Source organism: Solanum stenotomum, chromosome 7, assembly GCF_019186545.1.
Source record: "Solanum stenotomum isolate F172 chromosome 7, ASM1918654v1, whole genome shotgun sequence".
NCBI lineage: Eukaryota > Viridiplantae > Streptophyta > Magnoliopsida > Solanales > Solanaceae > Solanum > Solanum stenotomum.
In genome coordinates, this window is record NC_064288.1 from 90547 (window position 1) to 114116 (window position 23570).

A 23570-nucleotide genomic window follows, 5' to 3' on the forward strand; every position below is an offset into this window, starting at 1 on the left:
AAGAGGCCAGTGCAGTATATTATCTTCTGTTGCAGTATGCTCAATTAGATATAGTCTACTTGAAAAACGTACATTTGATCAAACTATCTTTTGTTGCATTGTTTTGTTCATTTGCCCGTCACAAGATCTATTTGTGTGAAGCCTACCTATGGAAAGAAAGAAAGATGCATGAAAGGAAAATGAAGAAAGAAATTCAAATTTGCTCTGGGAGTGTGACATAGGCAGACAGCTTTTCACAGTCAAAGTTAAAGGTTTGTTGGTGGCAAGATCAGCATGCCTTCTAGTTGTGCAACTGAACGACCGCTAAGGTTCCAGCCAGTGATAGCTGAAGTAATCAGATCGGTCACCCCAACGTAGAGCTGTCATTTAAGTGCGATATTATATGCAGTCTTATCTTGCGCTACTTAGACCTTGACTTCTTGATTACACGGTTGACAACCCTTACTGTTACGCCTAGCCGTGTAGGTACTCCTCCATAAAGTGACCCCTGGGATTTCACTATGTATGTTATTGTACTCCTCCTTGAAGTCCCTGTTCTCTAAGTCAGAATCGCACTGAAGCATCCAAGAGTCGAGACAACACAATCCACACCCCATTAACAGCATCCACTAAGAAAAACTCACTATGAAAGCTAAAAATTGAAATTATGAAAATACAGAACATATGAAGTTCAAAGTTTCATGTAACCACAAGATACATAAAAAATCGATTGGACTTGGCATAGCTTCAAGTTACATCTCATTTTTTGCTGGAACAGATTGCCAGAGGCATTACAAAGGCTTCATTTAGGGAGAGAGAGAAACTTCATTTTATTCATATATCCTCCTTAAATACCATCCTTGTAATAGGCAACGAACATAGGTCACAAAACATGGAAATGACCATTGTTTTTTTAAAAAAAGTTTACAACCAAATCAAAAACCAAATGCCCTTCATCACCAGTAAACCCTCCAATATCTCAAATATAAAAGCTGAAATACTGAAAGTAGCTGCCCGCAATTCCATTCATCTTGTAGCATTCGTGGATATCAAAATAATTTCTTGAAAGAGCCAGAGAAGCGTCTGATGTATTTCAATCCACCTTCTTCTACTGCAGGAGCTTCCAATAATTATGATATACCTTGTAGATTAGCAGTGTGGTAAACTACTGCAAGGGACAAATAGAAATAAGTAGAGATCATTCCCCACTGATGTTTTCAGAAGGATTAGCCATAAAAGTAACTCATTTGTTTATCACAAAATACTAAAGTACTGACCTTTTCTCAAAGAATCTGAATCTTTGCGGTAATAGATAATTTCACGATCGAGACAAAACCCCTTTTGAGCTGCACCAGTAAAAAGGAGGAAAATTGAGTTTCAGGAACTCCCTTTCATAAATAAAAATATTTGAGTTTCAGGAAAAAAGAAAGGAAAAAGAATATTTCATTCTTGCTCATGTTAGTTCCTATCAAGTTGTGCATCTGTTCTGACATCTATGTCTACTGGGTTCATATTTGGATATACAACCATGTTAGGGTGATGCAGAAATTTCTGGTGTGTTCGTTTAACGAAAGGAATTCCTTATGAATCAATGCGGTAAAGAATGGTAACATGAAGAAGAGAAGAAGACATTTACACAATTCAAGCCCAGATTTTGTTAGACAAGTAGTTCTACAAACTTACAGGGAAGACCAAACTTAGACACCCTAAACAATAACCTCCATGATTCAAACACATTATAAGTTGTGTTAAAAATATGAAGGGGAGGAAAAATAATCAAACCTGGGGACACTTCCACCACGACGCAAGTCATATTCAGTTGCTTGCCGAAGAGCTCTAGCAAACGCCTTGAAAGTTGCCTCAATGATGTGATGAGAATTTTTTCCGGCGAGCTGTGACCAGACAAACTCAAACATCTTATTATGTAAGCACATAAAACCAGAGTAAAAAAGGGAAGAAAAATTGGTAAGTGACCGAAAAAATGAACCCCCCGTCCCTTTCCACCGTCCCAATAACCCCCTAAAAAAGTCATATAAGCATTTACCTGCCGAATATGGAGCGTCATTCCAGACGTGTTGACCAAGGACTGAAAGAAGTGTTCCACCAGCTAAACATAAGAATGAGATTCAAATCAGCGGGATCCAAAGAGTAGCTATAGAAATGAGCGAAAACTTAGACAAAGCTTAAACAATTAATATTTTGTCGCCAGGAGAACATAAAATTGGTTTCTTTTCTTAACTATAATAACAATTAGGTGTAAAAGTTTTCGGCATGTACACCTGATGTTGGCACATGTTCTAAAGAGACCAAAGGCCTTAACCTGGTGCAACGGGACAGACTGCAACAGAGTAGAGAGCAAGGAGGAATGGGGATTAGAAACTTGAAACTACAGATTAACAGTTCACAAATGAGATGGTTATAGAGATACAATATGGAGATCAAGTTCTTTGGAAGAATGTGATCCAACAGAAGTATGGGAAGAATGTACAATGGTGTACTAATGAGGTCACAAACACCTTTGGAGTAGGGGTCTGGATAACTAGCAGGTCCTTTTGGACATCCCTGAGGTGGAATATAAGTTACTATATGGGCAATGGTAGAAAGATACTCTTCTGGAAGGAAAATTGGATCCGAAAGGAACTTTGCAAGAAACCTTCCCTGATCTGTTCTTTATATGCACCAATTCAGATACTAGTATACTACAATAGGAGAAATTTGGTCACCACAGGGATGGAATATAGTTTTCAGGAGATTACTGTATGATTGGGAAGTGGAAAGGGTGGCTGCACTGTTAGAAAGGGTGGGAAGTTTTACTGGGATGACTACTGATCCTGATATCATCAGATGGAGGCACAGTTCAGATGGGCAATTTTCAGCTAACAGAGTGTACAAGATTATATGAACTGGCAGGAAGTTTAAAGGGTCCTTGGAAAGCTATTTGGAAAAGCATGGCACCATCATAGGTGAAATGCTTTTCATGGCTGGTGGTGAAGAAAGCATGTCTCACTCTTGAAGCAGTTAAGAGGAGGAAAATTCAGATAGCATCTAGATGCCCTCTTTGTATGGAGGCAGAAGAAACTAATAGCCATTTGTTCCTACATAGTAAGGTAACATCACAAGTCAGGGATCTTTTCATCTGTTTGGCGAGACACACTGCAGATATACTGAGCTGCTGGACCAGACGGGGTGGAAACAAGAGTCAAAAAAAGTGGTGGAGAATAGTACCAGCTTGTGTTTGGTGAAACATATGGAAGTAGAGAAATGATAGGACCTTTGAAGGCAGATCCTGTTCCACACAAAAGAACAATTGTAACTGTATTACTTCTTTGTGTTTTTGGTGTAAAGAACAATGTATAGAAGAGGAAGTACAGATGGTGAACTTCTTAGAAGTTCTGTAATTAGTTTCTCCTTCTAAAATCAATTTTTGGAGGTGGCCAACATACCCTTAATGCTGAGGAATACAAGTTACCAGTTTCAAGAAAAAAATTTAAAAAATTACAGGGATTGATTACCTATCAAATTATACATAGTTAAATTAGACAACACAAAACTTCTTCTATCTTAACAACTTAAATTGGATTAACCAAATTCAAACAGATGATAGTCATGAAGACAACCTTTCTAATACTGGGGATATAGAAAATCACCCATCTACCTTACAAGAGACAACTGCTAATTCCCAAAAGAAGTCAAGTGACGAAGGAACTTGGAGATACTGAGTGTGTTCGTAGTAGAATGAGAATGTTAGACAAACCTGAGTGTCATATGTTCCAACTCTCTGAGTAGGTATTTGTACATCAAAATTCAAATGTGGCCTTCCTGATAAATCCTACAATAATTAGCTATCAAATAATTATTTTAAGTGCAGATTATGATCATAGATAGGTCAACATGATTTTATTTGATAAATCGTGACATTTTATTAATATATCACTAGGTTGGTGTGACTGTAACAAAATGAAACAATATAGTTATGCCTTTGTATCCCCAAAATTGTATCCAACAATTTACACAAACAAGAATTTCCTCTTTACACCATAAGACAGCTAAAACACCATAGAGTATTCAATTTTTGTCTAAATTCAATGTCCTGTAATTGCTTTCCCTCCACAAGAACCATAACACCATGGGACTGTTTCAAACTTCTTTTTTTAGCATCCAGTCTGCATAAAAAAATGAATACCTGAAACCAAAGAAATATTTGTTCCCATACCAGAGAAAATATTCATCTTGTCTAATCATTTCTTTTTTGATGACAAGGGAAACCCGCAGCCGAGCCCCCTTTGGGTGTGCACAGGGTAAAACCCCCGCTCCTATGCAATAACTCGCAAACCACACATGAGAGGTAACCTGCACTAGGCAAGCCAGGTGTGATGAGATCGACCCAGAAAGCAAATCCATTGCTTTCGCTGGCAGGGGGTTTTGAACTTGAGACCTCCAAAATGGAAGTCCCAGGATTAAACTAACTACTGGGTCACCCCTTGCTTGTCTAATCATTGAATGCAGAAGATTATATGAGGCTACGTTCCAAGTGAAAGAAAGAAGAATTTATAGATCTTGCTTTATGGAGGTATGTAAAAATTCTGCCATAGTGGTTACTTGAGATGTAATCTTATTTATAGTTGTAATTTTGCAGGAGGCTGATAGGGCAATATCCTTCAGACACAGAATATCTGACAAAATAAGTGACTGAGCTGAAACAATTTCAAGTTCCCAAAAGGTTATCCCTTACCAGTGAAACATGAACCAGAGCTTCATCTAATGGAGCTGAGAAGTCACCAAAGCGATTGATTCCCTTTCTATCGTCAAGTGCTTGCAACAATGCCTGGATAGCCCAAAAAATAAAAGCAGAAGTCACCAAAAGATAGAAGTCAAGGCTCTCAAGAGAAAGAAATAAGGAATGCAGCACACAATGCAGAGTGACTCAAGTAAATAAAAGAGCATCTCCATCAAAATGGATGTTGCACCCACTTGCGTACATATAAAATGAGTAAAGAGACCAACACATGGAAAGGACACAAGGAATTCTGAATATACTTCTAAATTACTGGTTTTAAGCTCCCTGAGAACTCACAGTTCCAATGGCAAGTGCGACATCTTCATTTGTGTGGTGATCATCAATGTGAATGTCCCCAGTAGCTTTTACATGCACGTCGAACAACCCATGTGAAGCGAGTTGCTAAGAAAACACAAACAAGTTTCAGTACTAGCACAATACCAGAAGTAATTCAGATGTAGTCAGCAACTGAGTTGAGAAGTAGAAATCAAATAGCTCCTTCTCCACATCCAGCAATGTAAATTACGTTGTAAACTTCACAAAACTTATATCATAAGAAAGTAGAAAATTAACATGTAATTGAAGGAGAGAACAAGAAATCTTCAACTATTGAATTGTGTCAGCTCTTGTCTTCCAGAAAGAAACAAGATAAGATCACAGCATACAAATGCAATCCTTCTCCTATTATTCCGCAGTTTTTTTTTTTTTTGAATGGTCTTCCTGAATAAGAACTGTTGAAACAAAAGGGATAAATGAACCTTTTTTTTCCTTTGAGGTAAATCTCTATAATTACTACTCCCTCTGTCCCAATTTATATGGCCCATTAAGTTTGATTGAGAATTTGATCATGGAATCTTCAAATTTTTAAAAATAAAATTTATATATTTGTAAACTATGCAAAAAGTAGTATAAGTCACAACAATTGATAATTCAAAATACTTAAAAGATATATGAAGAATTTACGGTCAAAGATAAACTTGTTTGAATCTCAAAATCCGAAATGTGTCCCATAAATTGGGACAGAGAGAGTATTTCTACAGCCTAGCAGGGGAACAGGATTTCAACAAAGTTCATATTTTGGCCCAAAAGAAAAGGAGCAGTCCAAACAATTCTTTATTGCTCAGGATGTTTAACCTTTTTCCGAGATATGTTCGAGTACAACACACCAGGATACAGGATCCAAGAAATTTAGCACGTTTTACCCTCTAAAAGCTTAGACTGTTAGGTATGGGACATTATTTACTAAATCTGCAACACACTCTCAAGTGTGGACCTGATTTTTTTCCCCAAGTCAAGTTCGTGTATTTTTTTCTATTGGAGGATGGAGAGACTTGAGCCAGATACCATGTTAAATGATGTGTCCCCCCATGGAACACTTCTGTTATTTATTTATCAACAACGGCAAAAACATACCAGTGTAATCTCACAACTGAGGTCTGGGGGAGGATGGTGTGTACACAGATCTTACCCCCTACCTTGTGGAGGTAGAGAGGCTATTTCCGAGTTATTTATCAATTAACTAACAGGTGAAAAAAATTGTCTTTTCATCAGAAGAAATATCACTTACATCCAACATGTGATCAAGAAATGGGATCCCAGAATTATTCTCCGCAACACCAGTTCCATCCAAGTTTAACTTCACATGCACATTCGTCTCTTTCGTAGTCCTCTTCACTTCCCCAATTCGACCTATCCAAAACCCAACAAATACATCAACCAACTTTTTATCAATCCCTAACTAGTTTAAGTCAGCTACACAAACTCCGTTCAGCACATTTCCTTACAATTCTATCAAAACCCATTACAGATTAAAAAAATAACATAAACCCAATTCCCAAAATACAAACCCAATAAAATACATCAATCGCTGCACCTCAATCCCAACTATTCAGTATTGTATGTATGAATTCACTATAAAGAAACCCATTTGATTAAAAAGGTGTAAAAATCCACCCAATTTCAAAAATCCATTATTGAGTTGAGAAAATGGAGTTACCTGTTTCCGAGGAAGTTATGGAAGACCCATTATCGAAAGCATGAGGAATCGTTGTTTGAGGTTCCATTGAAGTAGCTAGTTTGTGGTGTAAACCAGTGAAAAATTGTAACTTTTGGTGATGATTGTTTAAGGAGAAGAGATGGGTTTGTGAAAGCTTAATTCTTGAATTGAATAGCGAAGGTAGTGATGAAGAAGAGTTGAAGAGACGATGAGAAAGTGATAGCTCCATATGTGAGAGACGATTGTGAGCTCCGTTTCGACCAAAGGACATCGTTAGCTCATAATTATATCACTTATTAAAATTAATTACTATAATTTAAAAAAAAAAAAGTATTTACAATAATTTTGATAAACTACTATAATAATCTTTTATCTGATTTTTACTCGATTTACTACTTTTTTTTTAATCAATTACGCCTTCCACTCATTCACCAAAATTTTAGACAAATAAAAAGAATTCATCTAATTTTGTTTTTGATCAAATTCATACATTAGCTCTCAAGATCATTACAAGAGCAAAATATTGAGATACTATATAAGACTATAGTTATAGCGATCCTCCTATTTAACTATTTTGACCATTTTTAAATATCTCATTTCTTTTTTTTGATGTTTAAAGATTCGATCATTTTTGTATGATTTCTCTAGCGCGGCCACATTTCTTTCCACCACTAGGTCACTCTTGTTGGGGGATCACAATTTTGTTCTATTTTAAGTATAAATAATTTTATGTTCCTTTTCTTTTCCTACACAAACTTTGATGCTTTTCACTATAAAATTACACTCTTCCTTGATAATCAAATTGAGTTCAAGTCTTGGTTTGAAGTCTTTCGAGATGTTGGCTAAATCAATTTCGTTAAAACGTTACACGGAGTCGGGAAGTTACCTTTCAAAGATGAAACAAATATTAATACTAATAATTTATGTTATTCAAGTGTTTATCCGACCCACGAAGAATATACAAGAGAGATTTCCTTGAATTATAAAGAAACTAGCAACAAACAACTTTTGTTACTCAGTTGTGGAGACACATTTTAAAGATCCAAAGTAGCCTAAGAAAAAGAAATACTATACAAATTCTGATAGAAACATATCATAGGTTGTATTTATTGTTTTCAAGAACTACTACCATTTCCACAATCCACAACCTGGCATAACACTTCGTTGTTTCCTGTTCTTTGAAAGAATCAACTTATTATGTCTCCGTTCTTCCTCGGAAGTAGAGAGGGTTTTCCCTCTCTTGAGCCTTTGAAATCCTTGGAGATACGTCCTTCTCTTAACAACACCATGGAGATAAGGTATTAAACCTGTGTATGCATCCATCCCAGATCTCTTGTATGCCATGATTTGAATTTGCAGTTTTGACTACTGATCTAATAAGATAGATATGATCATTTATAGGGGTGGGGGGTGGGGCAACAGAACAAAGTAGACAAGCCTGCACGTCGTGTGTGTTTGTTGCCAATTTCTGAGTTACCACTTACCAGTAAAGAATATAGTAAACAAGTCAAAAGTACATGTATCCGTGTGCATAAAAGATGTCAAACTTCATCCACATCCATCCTTACCAGACAAGAATTTGGGACAGATTCCATCTTACAATTATTTGGTCAGTTGTTGTGACAACATATATATAAGCATAAATTTCCATTTTCCACATTCAAAGATTCTAGATATCTACCTTAAGTCTAATATATCGATAATAGATATAGATAACAAACGGAACGAAATACAAAAACTGGGTAAATCTGCTGAATTGAACACTACAAATAGTGGAAGTATCAACAGGAACTTAAAAACCATAAAATATGTGAAAAATATGTACCTTACAAGAATCTGTGTCGCTAGCAAGATCAGGCAGAGTCCTAATAAGAAGCAATTACGAGGGATCTCATCATGAAGAAGTTAACCAGAAACTTGGATATTTGGTGATATTATCATTTCAATTGATGAATTACAAGGATCTCTGAGGACCTTGGTAACAGAATATTAGATCTACACAAAACTACATATGTACATTCAAAATCTTTGTTGGTGTCTCTCACCAATGGAATCCACAAGGTTCACAAAATTTGCTGCCGTATCCATGAGGTACAATTCACATACCCTTTTGATAATGATACTACTAATAGGCAGGTGATTGTACCGCCAAACTACTACCAGACAGACACTCCATTATGCTGATAGATCGATAAAGACAATTTCCATTACACCAGCTCCTGAAGGGCTCTGAGTGTCTCAATTTCCACAGATGGTTTAGGACATTGGTTTCAGAGCATCCAATCAAAAGCTGCTATACATTTCTGAAATCCTCCACCTAGATGACAGCAGAGAAATTGCACAACTACTAGACCAATTCTTTTATAATTGCCTTCCTGAATAACTATTTCCTTCTTTCCCTTTACGACATAACCCACTGAAGAATCAAAATTGGTTTGATTGACAAAACACAAACAGCTTCAGGAACGTGAGATGACCTTGATTACCCAAAAGTAGTTCAGGTGAGGAAACAACTTCATAGGAGACCTTGTACAAAATCCTACATCAAGCTTACGTTGATTACCGTGATGTTTAAGTAAGCATAGTCAGTGTGATTAGCATCAATAGGCCTAGACCAGAGTCTAAATCTTTTCTTCAGCAACAAGTTCTGCAGAAACATCAGCAGAAGAATCAACAGTTCCACTGCAACTGCCCGCTACAGTTACTTCATGAGTTTCTGCCCGACCAGGATCAGAGTGAACTATCTTCTCATCAAGAGAAACTTTTGCTTCAGAACAGCCATCAGAAGGGTTCAAGCCACATGCTTGAGATCCAGGACAGAGAGAAAGTTGACAGTCCATGTTATTTTCTGGGGCAGCATTCAAAGAAGTTTCAACCGAGGAATCAATTGCAGGTTTAGAAGAAGAAACTTCAGCACCATTATTGTCATTAACTCCATCACCAATTGGAGAGGCATCCAAATTACCCTCCTCCAGGGAAACATCTCCGTCATCAAGACGTTTATTATCAGAAGTTTGCTTTAAAGCCACATTTCGCCCATTCTGCACGCCAGGTGTACTTGGTTGAGTAGAGTCTGAGAGGACATCTATGGGAGGCTTTGTACTCTCACAAGTTGCAGAGACACATACTGAAACTTTTGTCTTGACAGTTTCTTCTTCTGCACTTGGTGCAGCAGGTTCTTTAAAACAACTAGCTTTGGTATCTGCCGATAAACCTTTCGCATTGGCATCAATGGAAATATTATCTGAAACCTCCTCATTCTGTTTCTCTACCTCAATGTTTCTGGCAGAAGCTTCATCCAATGAAATGCACAATTTTTGATGGACCGGCTCAGATGACTGGTCATCAACTTCTGTGGAAGGACCCAATGAAACATCTCCCGAATCAGCGTTTCCTATACTTGCACTGGAAGGAGAGGAGGGCCTTGATTTTGTGGTCGATTCAGGCAGCTTCTTCTCCATATTGCATTGGACAGATGTAGCCTCCTTAGTGGAGATTTGAATATCTGATCCACAATCAGCACTTTCTGTTCTAACCAAAGCACTATCACTTAAATCGACAGGTGTAGATGGAGAATCAGAAGCACCAACACCGTCATCAACTTTTTCTATGCAGGCTTGATCATGCAAGTTCCCGTCGCACTTAGTAGGGGAGTCGGAGTCCTTATCAGCTTTTTCAACCAAAGCAGGCAACCGAGGAACACTATGTTTCGAATCACCAGCATTTATACCAGCTACAGAAAAATCCAGAAGTTCAAATCACAAACATGGACAGTAAAGATTAAAAGATTAAAAAAAATTCCTAAAAGGTCAGCAAAAAGTAAAAGCAGAAATTTAATTATTATATTACCCTCTAGGGTCTCTCCATTTAGTAACCTCTTTTGTAGCATATCTGTCCCAGGAAACACCAACATATTGATGGACTTCATCTCTAGCCTCTGAGATTCCTCAAGTGGATTAAATCCAAAAACTACGGTCCAAGTATGCATATGCTCAGATATAGCAGGAATAATCAACTTCTGAACTTTCAGTGTGGAGAGGACCTGAAAAGATGAGACCACAAATTAAACTGTTGGTCTGCAGTCCAATATTGACGACCAAAATACAAAGAACATAATCAACATGCAATCACATAATGCCTGACTAACCGAAAGCAGATGCATGTGACAGCTGGAAAAGGTATGACATGCATTTATTAACCATCCCGAAAAATCACTTGTACTGTTAGCAAGCATAAAGAAATTCAAGTCTTAAGATGTCCTACATATATATCCCCGTTAATGGGAGATGAAAGCAGCAACAGGAATGAACAGAATTTCAAAACGGATGAAGCCAGGTTCCTGTCCCTTCTTTCACAATGTCACCATTTTCTTTCGGTAAGAATACAGCTGTCCAATGCTACTTAGCTTCTTTGGAGACTAACTCTTGGGAACTTACGGACATTCTTATATATTCAAATATTAATTCAAGAAATAGATAGTATTACTTTTCTTCTAGAGCATCAGGTATTACAACATTTCCTTACGCATCATACATTTCCACACAACTATTTGCTTTTTCATGTTTCTTACATACACATCAAGTGATTGCAGTTGTAGCTGTCACTTTGATAAAGTGCTGAATTAAATTATCTGTTTGCTACTTCTGAAGACCAGCACTGCAACGGAAAAGAAATTAGGATGTCCTTTGCTCCAATAAATCCTTTGGCGTAAACAAAATGATGACTCTCAATAGCTCATTTTATAATTGCATAGCAATGAATGCACATGAAAGTACATGACATATCTCAATGATCTCTTATGTACACAACCATCTTCAAAACAATTAGATGAACAATGTGAGGAAGCAATAATTATTCTTATACCGTCTCAATAGCAGACAGCAACCGGCGGCACATCCCTTGGCGCCTATATATATTCCTGGTCCCAATGTACGGCATTTCTGCAAGTTGAGTTCCATGGATCCTAAATTACAGCCAAAACATGTTTATTGATTGGTAAGGCACGACGGAACAAACATGAGCAAAAAATAAGAAAAAAGTTAAACAAGAAATTATCTAACAGGACAATTTAATTTGAGAGAGTAATGAGTAGAGAGGTTCCTTTACATGGATTCTCCAAAAAAAAAAAATCTTTACATGAAAGTCAAAAAAAAAAAAATTGCTTCTGAGAGTAATTTGGAGCAGTAGCTGACATTGAGATACATTCAGTTAAATGCTGGCAAAAAGGATGGTCCACTATTGCAATAAATTCTAAGACGAATTGATAAGCATAATTACATTTCATTAAAGATCATAAATCCCAATGCAAGGAACACAATCGCAAGTTCTGAGACAGTTCAACTGTACAACATATCCACACTCATGCACCAACTCTATCATTATATGAAAAATAAACTTGAATTTTCAAATGCAAACAACTTGAGCAATCCAGTATACCTTATGGATGCAGCAGATATTATTTCATCGCCCCTTTCCAAGATTGCCGTATAGAAGCCATGAAAATTCAGCCGGGTAAAGTTTGAGCTTCATAGGAAAGAAAAACAGCATCAGATAACTGCTGAATAATACAGCCAAATTCAGAGAAAAGGAAAAAGGGAAAGAACTCTGAACACAACAACCAGGTAAAAGACGAATCTAAAAACACGCAAGCACATCCTGCAAAACCATAAAGAAAAAATAGGGAAATATTGTTCTCAGACATCAAAATAGAAATCGCATGGCTAAATTGGCAATTCGGCTTTTGATTTCCAAACAAGAGATAAGGGTTGACCCAATAAAATCAATATATTTCCCTCAATGGTGATTCAAAAACCCAATCCGCAAAAATAAAAGAAATCATTTGTTCTAACAGCAACAGGCAACAATATTATAAAGAATCACAAAGAAGGAATCGACACATTCCCATGAATATGGCTTTTAACATCACAGTGCCATTTGGGATTTCTTTGGTGACAGAGAAAAGGCGTGGGCATAATCTATTTGTAATTAGATTTCTAAGAAGATAATCTCTGTATTTCAAGGCAGAGTCTACGAGGAAGATAAAGAGTGGTGCATTTGCTAAAGAGTGCTGCAAGTTAAGGAGATAAGAAAAGGCAACAGAAAAAAGCATATTCAGTAATTTTCTACTATGTTGACAGTTTATTTTTATTTTTATTTTTTTTGATAAAGCTATGTTGACAGTTTATGAGCATCAGCCAAGGACAAAAGATGTAAAATAAGAAACATTATACTCCCTCCCCTCTCAAATTGAATTTCCTGCTTCACCTTTGGAAATCAATCAGACCAGTGTAATAGCCTTCCGTCTTCTGGGATATTAAAAGTGTTTTTTTTCTTTCTTAAATGCTTAACTGGGAGATTTATGATGTTTGCTTAAGCTTCTGGAAAAAAAAGTGCTTTTGAGTAGTAGCAGAAATGTTTTTTGAGGTGACGACAAAAGATGTAAAATAATAAACATTGTTCTCTCTCCCCTCTCAAACTGAATGCCCAGCTTCACCTTTTGGAAATAAATCAGACCAGTTTAAGTAATAATAGCCTTTTGTCTTCTGGTATATTAGAAGTGTTTTTTTTCAAATGCTTATCTGGAAGATTTATGATGTTTGGTCAAGCTTCTGAAAAAAAAAAGTGCTTTTGAGTAGTAGCAGAAATTTCATTTGTCGTGAGGATGAAGTTTGATGAAGGTAGCTTCTCCTCAGAAGCAGAAGTAGAAGTTGTTTTTAACTTTTACGAGACAGATATGTAGTTACAAAACATTCATATTTACCAAACTATCCTCAATGGGCAACAATGCACTTTCCACAGCACATTTATGACCAAAGTCTCATAGACTTTCTCCCTATGTATATTGTGATTTTAATTGTCAAATTATAATTCAATGAAATTTAAAAAAAAATGATAAAACACTCGCATAATAAGTAATTCAAATCCTCTATTTCATTCTCAAATTCGATCTTCATTCTAATACTAAGTATTTGGTCTTTTAAAACAAGTAATTTTCTAAAACTTTACATTCTAACATCACAAACTTACTGTTATATGGACATACAAGTCTTTAATAAGAATAAAAGTCCTCCTCACAAGCACCGGACGTAACTTGAGTAAGTGTATCAAAAACTAAAACTTACTATCAATTAGCTGGTATTTCCTATATAGATCCCGTGCTTCCAGTGTGTTCTTTGTTTGCTAAATCTGTACTGATCCTGAATTTTTTTTCTTTGATAGTGAATCCATTCCCTTTTGCCACATTCCATTACCTTAATTTTTCACACCTATGAACCTCTGCATCTAGAGGATATGTCTATTTTATCTCAAGTGACCTCCTCATGCTTTATCTTCTATGCATTACTTGCATCCTATATGTGATGTGATCATTTTTTATCGTATATGACCGTACATCCATCTTCAAATTAGTATATCTATGACATTTTACATTATTAGTAAATGCTGATATTAAATCATTCAGCCAGCTTAATGAAGTTAATCAAAATAACGGGTCTTCAGTATTTATCATAACATTTACAAAAGTACAACAGGGCATATAGAAGGTAAAGAGATTATTACCCGCAGTTATAAAGAACATTATGAATAATATTGATGCCACTTTTCCTATCCACAATCGGCAAAAAACATTCATCCATAACAGCCAGTGCAACAGCTAGTTTAGAATTGCACTCCACCCGTTGAGAAAAGGCATGATGAGAATGATCAGAGTCTAAATCCGTTCGTTGAATTAGGGACCATGAGAATCCAGCTTCAATCTCATGTTTGACACCAAGAATCTTCTGCAGATGATCATACAGCTGCAAAAATAGAGAAGAGAAATGAGTCAAACTATTTTAACTTATCCTGTGAGAGATGGCGACACAGACCATCTCAGCTCAATAAATAGTTTCACTACTTTCGAGCTTGCAAACAGTATCGGACTCTCAGAGAAAAAATTATAATTTCAGGACACACAATATTCACCATTTACTGCATGTTTCTCAGTAAAATAACAGAAGTCCAACTGAATTTGCTACCAAACTGGTAGTTTTGAAGATCATGCATTTGCATAATGGTAACTTTCTGAGAGAAAAATAAACTCCAGTTAAGGCTCTTGAGCAACCAGTAAGTAATCAAGGATAGGAGACAAGGAGAAGGGGGTCTAAATTCATCCATCTCATTCATGCCTCCCCACAGTATTAAACTGTTTGGTTTTGTCAATTCAAGCCTCAACAATCCAATTGCATTTTCCTCTCTACTCCGTTTCTAAGTTCCATATGGCAATTTCAGGTTCCTGTTCGGCTTTGATTGTACAGATCGCTACCATTACTTTCAGAAATTTATCTTCCAGGTCCAAGTTCAAGACTACAAGCTACAAAGAGAGGATTTAGCCCCATGTTCATGGTGGCTAGTTCAACAGATGCTAACCGTGCAATACTTGGTATGAGGCATTACATTTGTTTTTTGCAGCAGTTCTCATTAGCAGATCTGGAGCTTGTTCTTGAACCCTCTATAGGTGCAGCGGGCTACACGAAATACAGTGGAAGGTGTATTGGAAAGCTGGCAAGGGCAAATGTTAAAGAAGTCCTTGAAATACTTTATAGAGCAGTTCCTGCATGCACTCTATGGAACATTTGGATGGAATGCAACCATAGATCTTTTAAATTCTAGACATTCAACTCTTGGCGTAAAATGGTCAATGTAACTGATGTTGATCTTCTCATGAACTTTCATTAACTCCTTACTTTTAAAAAAAAGAGCAATTGTCCTCTGATTTTTGCGCATCTCTGCACTTTCTTGGTGCTACAAATTAATTAACATTTTCACGTCCAAAAAATGGTAACTGTATTAAAAGAGCAGGCACCAAGAAGGTGCTAAAATATATGCAGGTGAACAAAAAGCAAAAGAAGAATCCATCCCCAATCTTTTACTTTCAAAAAAAAAAAGAGGGGTGAGTGAACTTTCCAATTGAGTCATTTCTTGAGATTGTTCCTATTGGTACCAAGTCGTTAAAGCACCTTATAGAGGAGATGATTGGTTAGCTACAATTTTTCAGTTTGACAAGGCCAATAATAGATGGGCTAGGTTCTGTTACCTGGCGTATATAGTAGAGAGGGTCCTTTGCAGTCATGTTTAGGAGCTTATCAGGGAGAGAATTGGATAATGATACCATGTTGGTATGACAATGCCAAAAATGGAACATAGTTTTGGTTTCTTCAAATAAAATGGAGAAGAGAGAGTAAACCCCAATTCATGTGTAGAATCCACTATCCAGAGTGTATCCCCCTATGGTATACTATAATCAAAAGAGTGTTCCTCTTTATTCACTGTATATAACTGCTACATTCTCACTAAGTAATAAATTTACAAGCCTAGTGAAGTTAGGCTCTTCACATGTAGAATTGGTACCACGAGGTATCCTTGGCTCAAGCAAATTAGAAACTCAAGGTTTACATTCCGCAGCAATTAAAAGGACTTGGATGGCTAAACAAAAGAAGGTTACAGATACAGACTCCTTTAAGAGAGATCTACTAGGATTTACAATCCATGATATCAGACTTCAGAACACAAATATGCACATTACAGTGCTGTGGCCAATTGAAAGGATAGGTGGTTCGTTGAAAACAGTGTTTCAAGAAGAAATAAAGAAACAATTCAGACAAAACAAGCTGACTCTGGGATTCTTATATTATTTCAGGGTTGAAGTCCAAATTTTTGCCTTTTTTAGCTGTGTTTGCATCATATTTGGCTAGCAGATCTTTTAAAGACCACAGCCTTTCAGTTGGATCAGTTTTATAGTCCCTAAAGTTTTTTCAGTCCATTTCTTCCTTTACTCTTGTTTATTGTCTATGCAATTAGTTGCAGAGTTTTGATTCTCAGCTTCTTCGCTCTTCCAACAGCATGTCAAATCATTGTGCCGATTATATTAACGTTCATAGATCACAAGAAAGAACTTCCAGTCTGTGCTTCTTAATTTTAAAATCCTCACTTGATTTTTTTTCCCTCTTGATTTCCTTTATATGCTCTCAATTTTTCACTTGAAAGGTATTCTAATATCCAGAGAACTGAAAGATGCCACAGACATGACTTATGTCTATACCATCCAGCAGGCACTTAGGGGTCGTTTGGTAGGGTGTATAAAAGAATTGTTAAATAGAGTGTATTAGTAATGTTTGTATTAGTTATGCTTGCATTAATTATACATAGATTATTTCTTATGCATTGTTTGGTTTGGTGTATTAAAAATAGCATGTATTGCATAAAAATGTATATTTACAAAGATATCCTCCACAATTATGGTGGAAAAGATGTGAAAAGGGTTTTGAGGGATAATTGGGTCTTTAACCATGCTAATCCATGCATTAAATCCCCTTGCATTACTAATACCTAGAAATTCATGGTATTAGTAGTACACACCTTAATACACAATAGAGTGTATAACTAATCGCATAAAAAAGTGTACCAAACAAAGTATTGCTAATACACAGAGCTAATGCATGCATTATTTTTGCTAACCAAACGACCCCTTAATGCGGAAGAGCACATTTTTGCTTTTCAACTCAGCTTCTTTGGCAAGAGACTGAAAGCGAGACATGTAATGACAATGACCAATTTCAATTCTGAAGGTTCTAAAGCTTGGGTGATCATGATTGCATTTTTCAACACATGGATGGACTTTATGCCAAATGTTATTTGTTTGATATGAAGGTAAATGACAGTTAACTCCATTAGAATTTGTGACAGGACAACAATTGAAAAATAGTGAACAATGAAGGTTGATAAAAGAAATACCTCTTGGCATTTCTTCCCGCAAAACGATACAGATGGATTATTAGAACTAGAGGGTATAGCATTCATATCCAGACTGCATGATTTATGATCTGCAAAATGGAAGTTCAATAATTCAGCTCAGTTATAGAAGATGTAAAGCAACTAAACCTCCAAAAGCAAAACATCTTTACATTTTTTCTCACAGAGGCTGCACCAGCGAAGCTCATCTACAGCTCCCTCACCTTCCTCTGTGATAGTACTGCCGGTGTTACAAAATTTGCATGTGCAATTTGGACAGAGCCAATCGCCTGGAGGAAGCATCTGCAGAAAAAAGAAACATGTGAGCCTGATGCTTAGAGAGACTAGATCTCATCTTCTAGGCTGAATTCAAATAAGCACATAAATAATATTATAAAGTAACAGAAAATTTCAAAATCCCAGTCTGCATATGTTGCATCTTTTGGAGATGCCTAGGTAGAGTTTGATGTTCTAAGAAATAAATATCCTAATCAATGTTCATTTCCATATTACACAATCAGTTCTGGTGATATTTATGCACTTATCTTTCTTTCCATTCTTTTAACGATACAAACAACAAACTAAAACAGTCTTGCAGATGGAAGGGAAGAGGACGGAGTTATTTTTGGAATGATTTATACCGAACAGTTATGCTATAATGATGTCTGTTGACAGATGTTGAAGCAAGATCAAGAAACAAAATGGGCTAGATTGCATACTGTTGTTGATTGACTTCTGTCACATAGCTCCTTAATGGTTGCATTTATGCATGAGATTTAGGGGCATGTGCACTCAATAATTTCAGATAATCAAACAGCACATGGAGCTCAAGTCTGTTGACCAAGATGGTGGTAAAGAAATCATAAAAGGGAATAACTATTCCTAGAAACAACAAGGGAACAGATGCAGATAAAGTACTAAAGTACACTGATCTGTTCACAAAGAGCTACAAGACAGCCAAAAACATTATTGTTAATAAGTAGAGGAACTTTTTCAATTACAGGAGTGTCTTGGCCAACTTGCACGCAGCTTGTCTGATCCACCAAGTACCTGTTGCCTCCCACCAGCATAGGTACCGATAGTAACTCTGACCGTCGAGACTTAGTCAGAAGGTAAGAAATAACCTAGTGCTTTTTGCCTCTATGGGATTTGAACCTGAGACCTCATGGTTCTCCTCCTGCTTCATTGACCACTAGGCTATACACTTGGGTGCTTAAGTATAAGACTTTCATCATAACTTAAGTTCTTACAAGTGTCTTTTTCTTTTTGAACTTGGAGCAGAGCCATCGTCTTATCTTTTCTTTTTCAACTCAACAGGATTGTACTTTTTCCTTTCCATTTTAACCAGTTCGTTCTGTTCAGTTATTGTATAAATCACATGGATGTGATAAAAGTGAAACCATTTATTGGAAACTACATATCTTGTAGATCAGTTGTATATTGTTGCAAGATGATCTCAAAAGACATTGCTTCCTCCATTTCTGACTTTCTGTAACCTGGTTCTTTCTATAGTTCTATTTTATCATAGGACTATGGTGGTTTCTCAAATGGAAATGTTAGTATCAGTCTCTATCATTTTGACCTTCCCCACAACCAAGCTCTGTTCTTTATTGTTTGTCTTCCATCTCCTCAGTAGTTTTAAAAGTCGAATTTCCTAGGATAAAGGACACTTTAACATTCTTGCACAAAGGAAAACAAGAAATCCATACATTTAAAATGTGAGGAAACTACCCTTATTACCAAGTATAGACAAAAAGAAAAGATGACAATATATTTCATATTACCACCACAAAAAAAATAATTAAAAAAATAATAATGCAGGAAGGCACAGTACTAATTAAGAGGGGAAACATGCTAACAGTGAGCAAAAAAGCATATTCTACATACTTGTACACCCAGACAGCTTTGATGAAAAGTCGAAGGGCAGCCATCACAACAGATAAGGTCCCCACCATCACCACATCTACCACAAGTATCATCATCAGGGTCATCACTGTCGGCATTTACAGTGTGGAAATCTTCGCGATCAGATTCTCCTTGCTGATTCCATGCATCAACCAAGCACTCCAGCAAAGAAACACCAGACTCCAAGATTATGTTTTGATATGGTTGACGCAATGTACTTCCTGCATGCAGCTCAAATTTTGAAACTGGAAGAATTTTACTACAGCAACCACAGTGGATGCCATCTCGTGTTATCCAACCTTCTAGCTTTACTCTGGTCCTCCTACGATTCATATATTGAACCTTCTGACTTAACTTCGCTGTCCCAGAGTCGATCATCCAGGCCAATAAGGTTCTCTTTCCAGTATAAGGAACATAGCCATCGCTTTCAGAATCTTGCTCCTTATCAGACCTGCGAACCAACAATGTACATCGCCTAATTATCCTACTTTTTCTTCCCTGTATTTCACTGGAAGCAGCTCCAATAGATGATTTTCCGGACATATCTTGCCTAGATCTTCCTCCCTTTGAAGAATCGTCACTTGTATCACCATCAGTCTCCTGATCTGTTGCATGCGACTTGCATTTCAGAAACTTACCTTTCTTCTTTACATAGCTACTTAGTCTTTCCTCATGCTGATCATCATCTGTGTCCTCTGCAGACTCTTGCATAGTAGACTTCATGTAATCTCGGTTCTTGGCATCATCTTTTCTTTTCTTTTTCATTTCTTTCTCAATCTTCTTCCGTGTTTGCCTGGTTAACTTATTGATTAAATCATCAGCTAATGGAGCAAACGAAGTAGAGCCACCATCAAGTTTACTTTTTCCTGGATCTTCCTCTGACTGTTTTTGCAGTGCATCATAAGCCTTAATTATTGACCAGTATGCCGTTCCACTAGGATTAATATACACTGCATCCAAGTAATCTCTGTTCCTTCTTGGTCTATAGTCAATGGTCCATCCAGCTTCAATAAGCATTCCTCTGATCCTCTCACGCAGTTGCTGCTTCTCAGTACTCCCACCTCGTTTCAATTTTCCTTCTTTGCTTTTGGCAGGGGTAACATTTTCAGCTGCTATGGACCTGTTTTGTTCCTTAATCACCCTAGCATTTGAGCTAGCAAGCTGAAGCTGCTGCTTATCCATACTCCCACGACGTTTCAATTTTCCTTCTTTGTTCTTAGCAGGGCCAACATCTTCAGCTGCTACAGACCTGCTTTCTTCCTTAATCTTCCTCGTCTTTGAATTAGGTGGTGCCAACTTAAGTGATGTATCAGTTCCATCATTTTCAGAGTCTACAGACTTAATGCCTTTTGCCAAGAAAGATTTTTGTGATTTCAGCTCAGCCTGCTCCGTTTTAATGGACAGTGATCGTTTTTCAGGGCGTTTAGAATCCGAGTGCAAAGAAGCTCGGCGTAGCACATCCTTCTTGACACCATCGTCAGAACTGGAACCTTTCCTACTTTCAACATCATAATCCTTGTGTGATAAGTCTATCTTCTTCTTCTTATTCACCATTACCTTCAAGACTCCATTTTTCCCTTGAAATCTAATTGGTTCTTGAGACGATTCCCTACTCTTCAACCTAAGCAATGAAATTGGCATATGTGCTTCATCGTCATCATCAGAATCACTCCTTTCCTTAGAACTATCAATATTAGAGTGCTTCCTCTTCTCAATCATCATATTCCTACTAGAACTCCCAGTTCTTGCAGAATTCCACTTCATCTCCTCATTGAATTCATCGTATTCGTCGAAATCAAACAAATCTAACTTACTTCTCTTACTCTCACTTTCAATATTCCCATTCCTACCAAATTCTCTACTTTCCACACCACTTTTTATACTGCCAACTGACCCATTGTGAAATTTCTCTCCACCCTTTCTCCTAATTGGCTCCAATGACTCTTCACTCGACTCCGAATCACTCTCAACCATTCTAGGCCTCTTTTTCACCTTCTGTGAACCCCTTGAAGAACCCACACCCCCTCCTCCACCCATGCCTATTCTATCATCTTTCTTCTTAATTATCAAACACCCAGATGAATTTTTCTTCTTCACTACACCCCCTGATCTCACACTACCCTCCATACTCAAACCTTAATTCATAAAGAAAAAAGATTGCAAATTCACCCCAAAAGTTCTCGAACAAACTTTCAGAAATCCAAATTCTTCGTTCAGTTATCTAACATTCACAGATCTGAAACAGAAAAAAAAACACAACTTTTTCAATTACAAACAAAATTTAGGGGAATTTCGTTGGTGTTCAGTGAGTAAATTTGATTTGCATGAAAAGAATCGACGGCGATCTTTACCTTGCCGGAAAGTTTGGGAACTGAATCGACGGCAGAATTACCTTGTTGATCCGATCAGTGACGTAATTCTCCGGCGAAGCAAGCGAATCGCACAAGAAAGATAGAGAGCAATTGTATTGGTTCTGGGCTACTCTGTATATATATGAACAGAGCCCAGCTTCTTCTTTTTTTTTTTTTTTTGCTATATAATATTTTATCAAAAACACAAAAAGATAAATATAAAAATAAAAAATTACTGTAGTATACAATATTGTTATTTTTATATTAATTTTTATAGATATAGATGAAATAATTTTAGTATCTTAAAATTCTGATATTGATGCATAAGTAGTTCTAAACTGATACATTCTGTTTCTTGAACAGATAAAAGAGTTCAATTAATATGTTAATATTCTTATTTGATTCACTAATATTCATTTAGTCTCATACTCCTACTAGGTTTCCATATTACTAAAAATAATTACTCTAAATTTTTTATTAATTTACAAAATAAAAATAGAATTAATTCTTTTTAAAAAAATTACCCGATCATGATCTTTTTATCATCTTTGAGTTAATACTAGTAATCATAGATAAAGGATAAATTAGAAAAATTAAGGGAAAAGGCTCAAATATGCCACCAAACTTTTAGAAAAGGCTCATTTATTTCATCCGTTAAAAGTTTGGCTCATTTATGCCATTGCTGTTAAAGAAAAGGCTCATCCATGCCATTTTTTTTAACTCCAGTTTTGCAAAATCATTTTTTACACACCAAACATGGTTTAACACTTTTCTATTGGTGTTTTTGGATCAAATATACATTTTTTGCTTCTACATCCTTAAGAACACATAAAGAACATTAACAATTCCCAAATTTCAAACTTATTCAATTCTTCATGAATCGCCTCAAATTTCAAGAGTAGTTTCGCTCCGAGCTAGATACCAAAACTCAATTTCTTTTGAGCTCGAATTCAACCTAACTCAACAAGACCCAATTGAAATTTCTTCAAAGTTTCAAAACTTGAACATTCTTTAATGGTAGATTCTCCAAAACTTCAAATCATTTGAAATTTTGAACATAAACTCAAAAAACACTAGTCAACAAAGATCTAATGTTAAAAACAAGAATCAAAGCAAATTTTGAAATTTTGGGACTGATTTTCGTTTTTTGGAATATATTTTTTAAATATGGGTGAATTTTTTGAAGACAAATGATTTTAGAATTTTTGTTTTTTTTAAAAAAGAAATTAATGGTGTAGCCGAAATTTGAGATGATTTCGTGAAGAATTGAAGATGTTGAAAATTTTGGAGTTGTTTATGTTCTTCATGTGTTCTTGGTGTTTTTAAAGAAAAACAAGCAAAAAGTATACATTTGATCCAAAAATTCCAATTAAAAAGTGTTAAACCATGTTTGGGTATAAAGAAATTGTTTTGCAAAACTAGAGTTAAAAAAATGGCATGGATGAGCCTTTTCTTTAACAACAATGGCATATATGAGCCAAACTTTTAACGGATGACATAAATGAGTTTTTTCTAAAAGTTCGATGGCATATTTGAGCCTTTTCCCAAAAATTAATTATTTTATTTATGATTTCTTAAGAAGTGTGTAAAAAAATATAAAACTAATATGGAATGGAGTAAGTAGTTTCCTCACCACCCAAGATTGTAGTTGAGTGGTAATTAAGAGTTTTTGATTTTGAATTATCCTAGATACAAAATTGTTTTTATTAGAAAACGCACAATGTTTTTTTAACTTTTTAGAAAACACAACTTATCATGAAGCACACAGATTATAATTTACCAAATAAGAAAATTA

At 36.2% G+C, this 23570-nt stretch overlaps 2 protein-coding genes across 4 annotated transcripts; both read right to left on the reverse strand.

Moving 5' to 3' along the window:
* Positions 1 to 625: 625 nt before the first annotated feature.
* Positions 626 to 7037, reverse strand: LOC125870807 (imidazoleglycerol-phosphate dehydratase 1, chloroplastic-like). Of its 2 annotated transcripts, none has more exons than XM_049551331.1 (9): positions 6753 to 7037; positions 6324 to 6445; positions 5054 to 5158; positions 4712 to 4804; positions 3734 to 3808; positions 2024 to 2086; positions 1762 to 1871; positions 1257 to 1325; positions 626 to 1144 (listed from the first exon to the last, which is right to left on the reverse strand). In XM_049551331.1, the coding sequence occupies exons 1-8, from the start codon at positions 7021 to 7023 to the stop codon at positions 1298 to 1300; spliced, it is 867 nt and encodes a 288-aa protein (XP_049407288.1). In that variant the 5' UTR covers positions 7024 to 7037; the 3' UTR covers positions 626 to 1144; positions 1257 to 1297. The 2 variants fall into 2 exon arrangements, with proteins under 2 accessions (XP_049407288.1, XP_049407287.1); XM_049551330.1 differs by having other exon boundaries at positions 626 to 1147.
* Positions 7038 to 8657: 1620 nt separating this feature from the next.
* LOC125870244 (increased DNA methylation 1-like) lies at positions 8658 to 21921 on the reverse strand. 2 transcript variants are annotated; one of them, XM_049550627.1, is made up of 9 exons: positions 21776 to 21921; positions 19407 to 21660; positions 17693 to 17822; positions 17523 to 17611; positions 14310 to 14548; positions 12189 to 12275; positions 11616 to 11715; positions 10602 to 10794; positions 8658 to 10485 (listed from the first exon to the last, which is right to left on the reverse strand). In XM_049550627.1, exons 2-9 carry the CDS (start codon positions 21549 to 21551, stop codon positions 9374 to 9376), a joined length of 4095 nt encoding a protein of 1364 aa, XP_049406584.1. In that variant the 5' UTR covers positions 21552 to 21660; positions 21776 to 21921; the 3' UTR covers positions 8658 to 9373. The 2 variants fall into 2 exon arrangements, with proteins under 2 accessions (XP_049406584.1, XP_049406585.1); XM_049550628.1 differs by having other exon boundaries at positions 21817 to 21913.
* Between the last annotated feature and the right edge of the window lie 1649 nt (positions 21922 to 23570).

Bases quoted from the DNA above. Each gene is read 5' to 3' on its own strand.
- LOC125870807 (XM_049551331.1), bottom strand. From the start codon at position 7,023: ATGTCCTTTGGTCGAAACGGAGCTCACAATCGTCTCTCACATATGGAG. The intron at 6,446-6,752 runs GTAACTCCATTT...GGTTTTGGATAG, and splicing joins CATAACTTCCTCGGAAACAG to GTCGAATTGGGGAAGTGAAG. The intron at 3,809-4,711 runs GTAAGGGATAAC...TAATTATTGTAG, and splicing joins CTCTGGTTCATGTTTCACTG to GATTTATCAGGAAGGCCACA.
- LOC125870244 (XM_049550627.1), bottom strand. From the start codon at position 21,551: ATGGAGGGTAGTGTGAGATCAGGGGGTGTAGTGAAGAAGAAAAATTCA. The intron at 11,716-12,188 runs GTATACTGGATT...GCTGTAATTTAG, and splicing joins ATATCTGCTGCATCCATAAG to GATCCATGGAACTCAACTTG. The intron at 10,486-10,601 runs GTAATATAATAA...ATTTTTCTGTAG, and splicing joins AAATGGAGAGACCCTAGAGG to CTGGTATAAATGCTGGTGAT.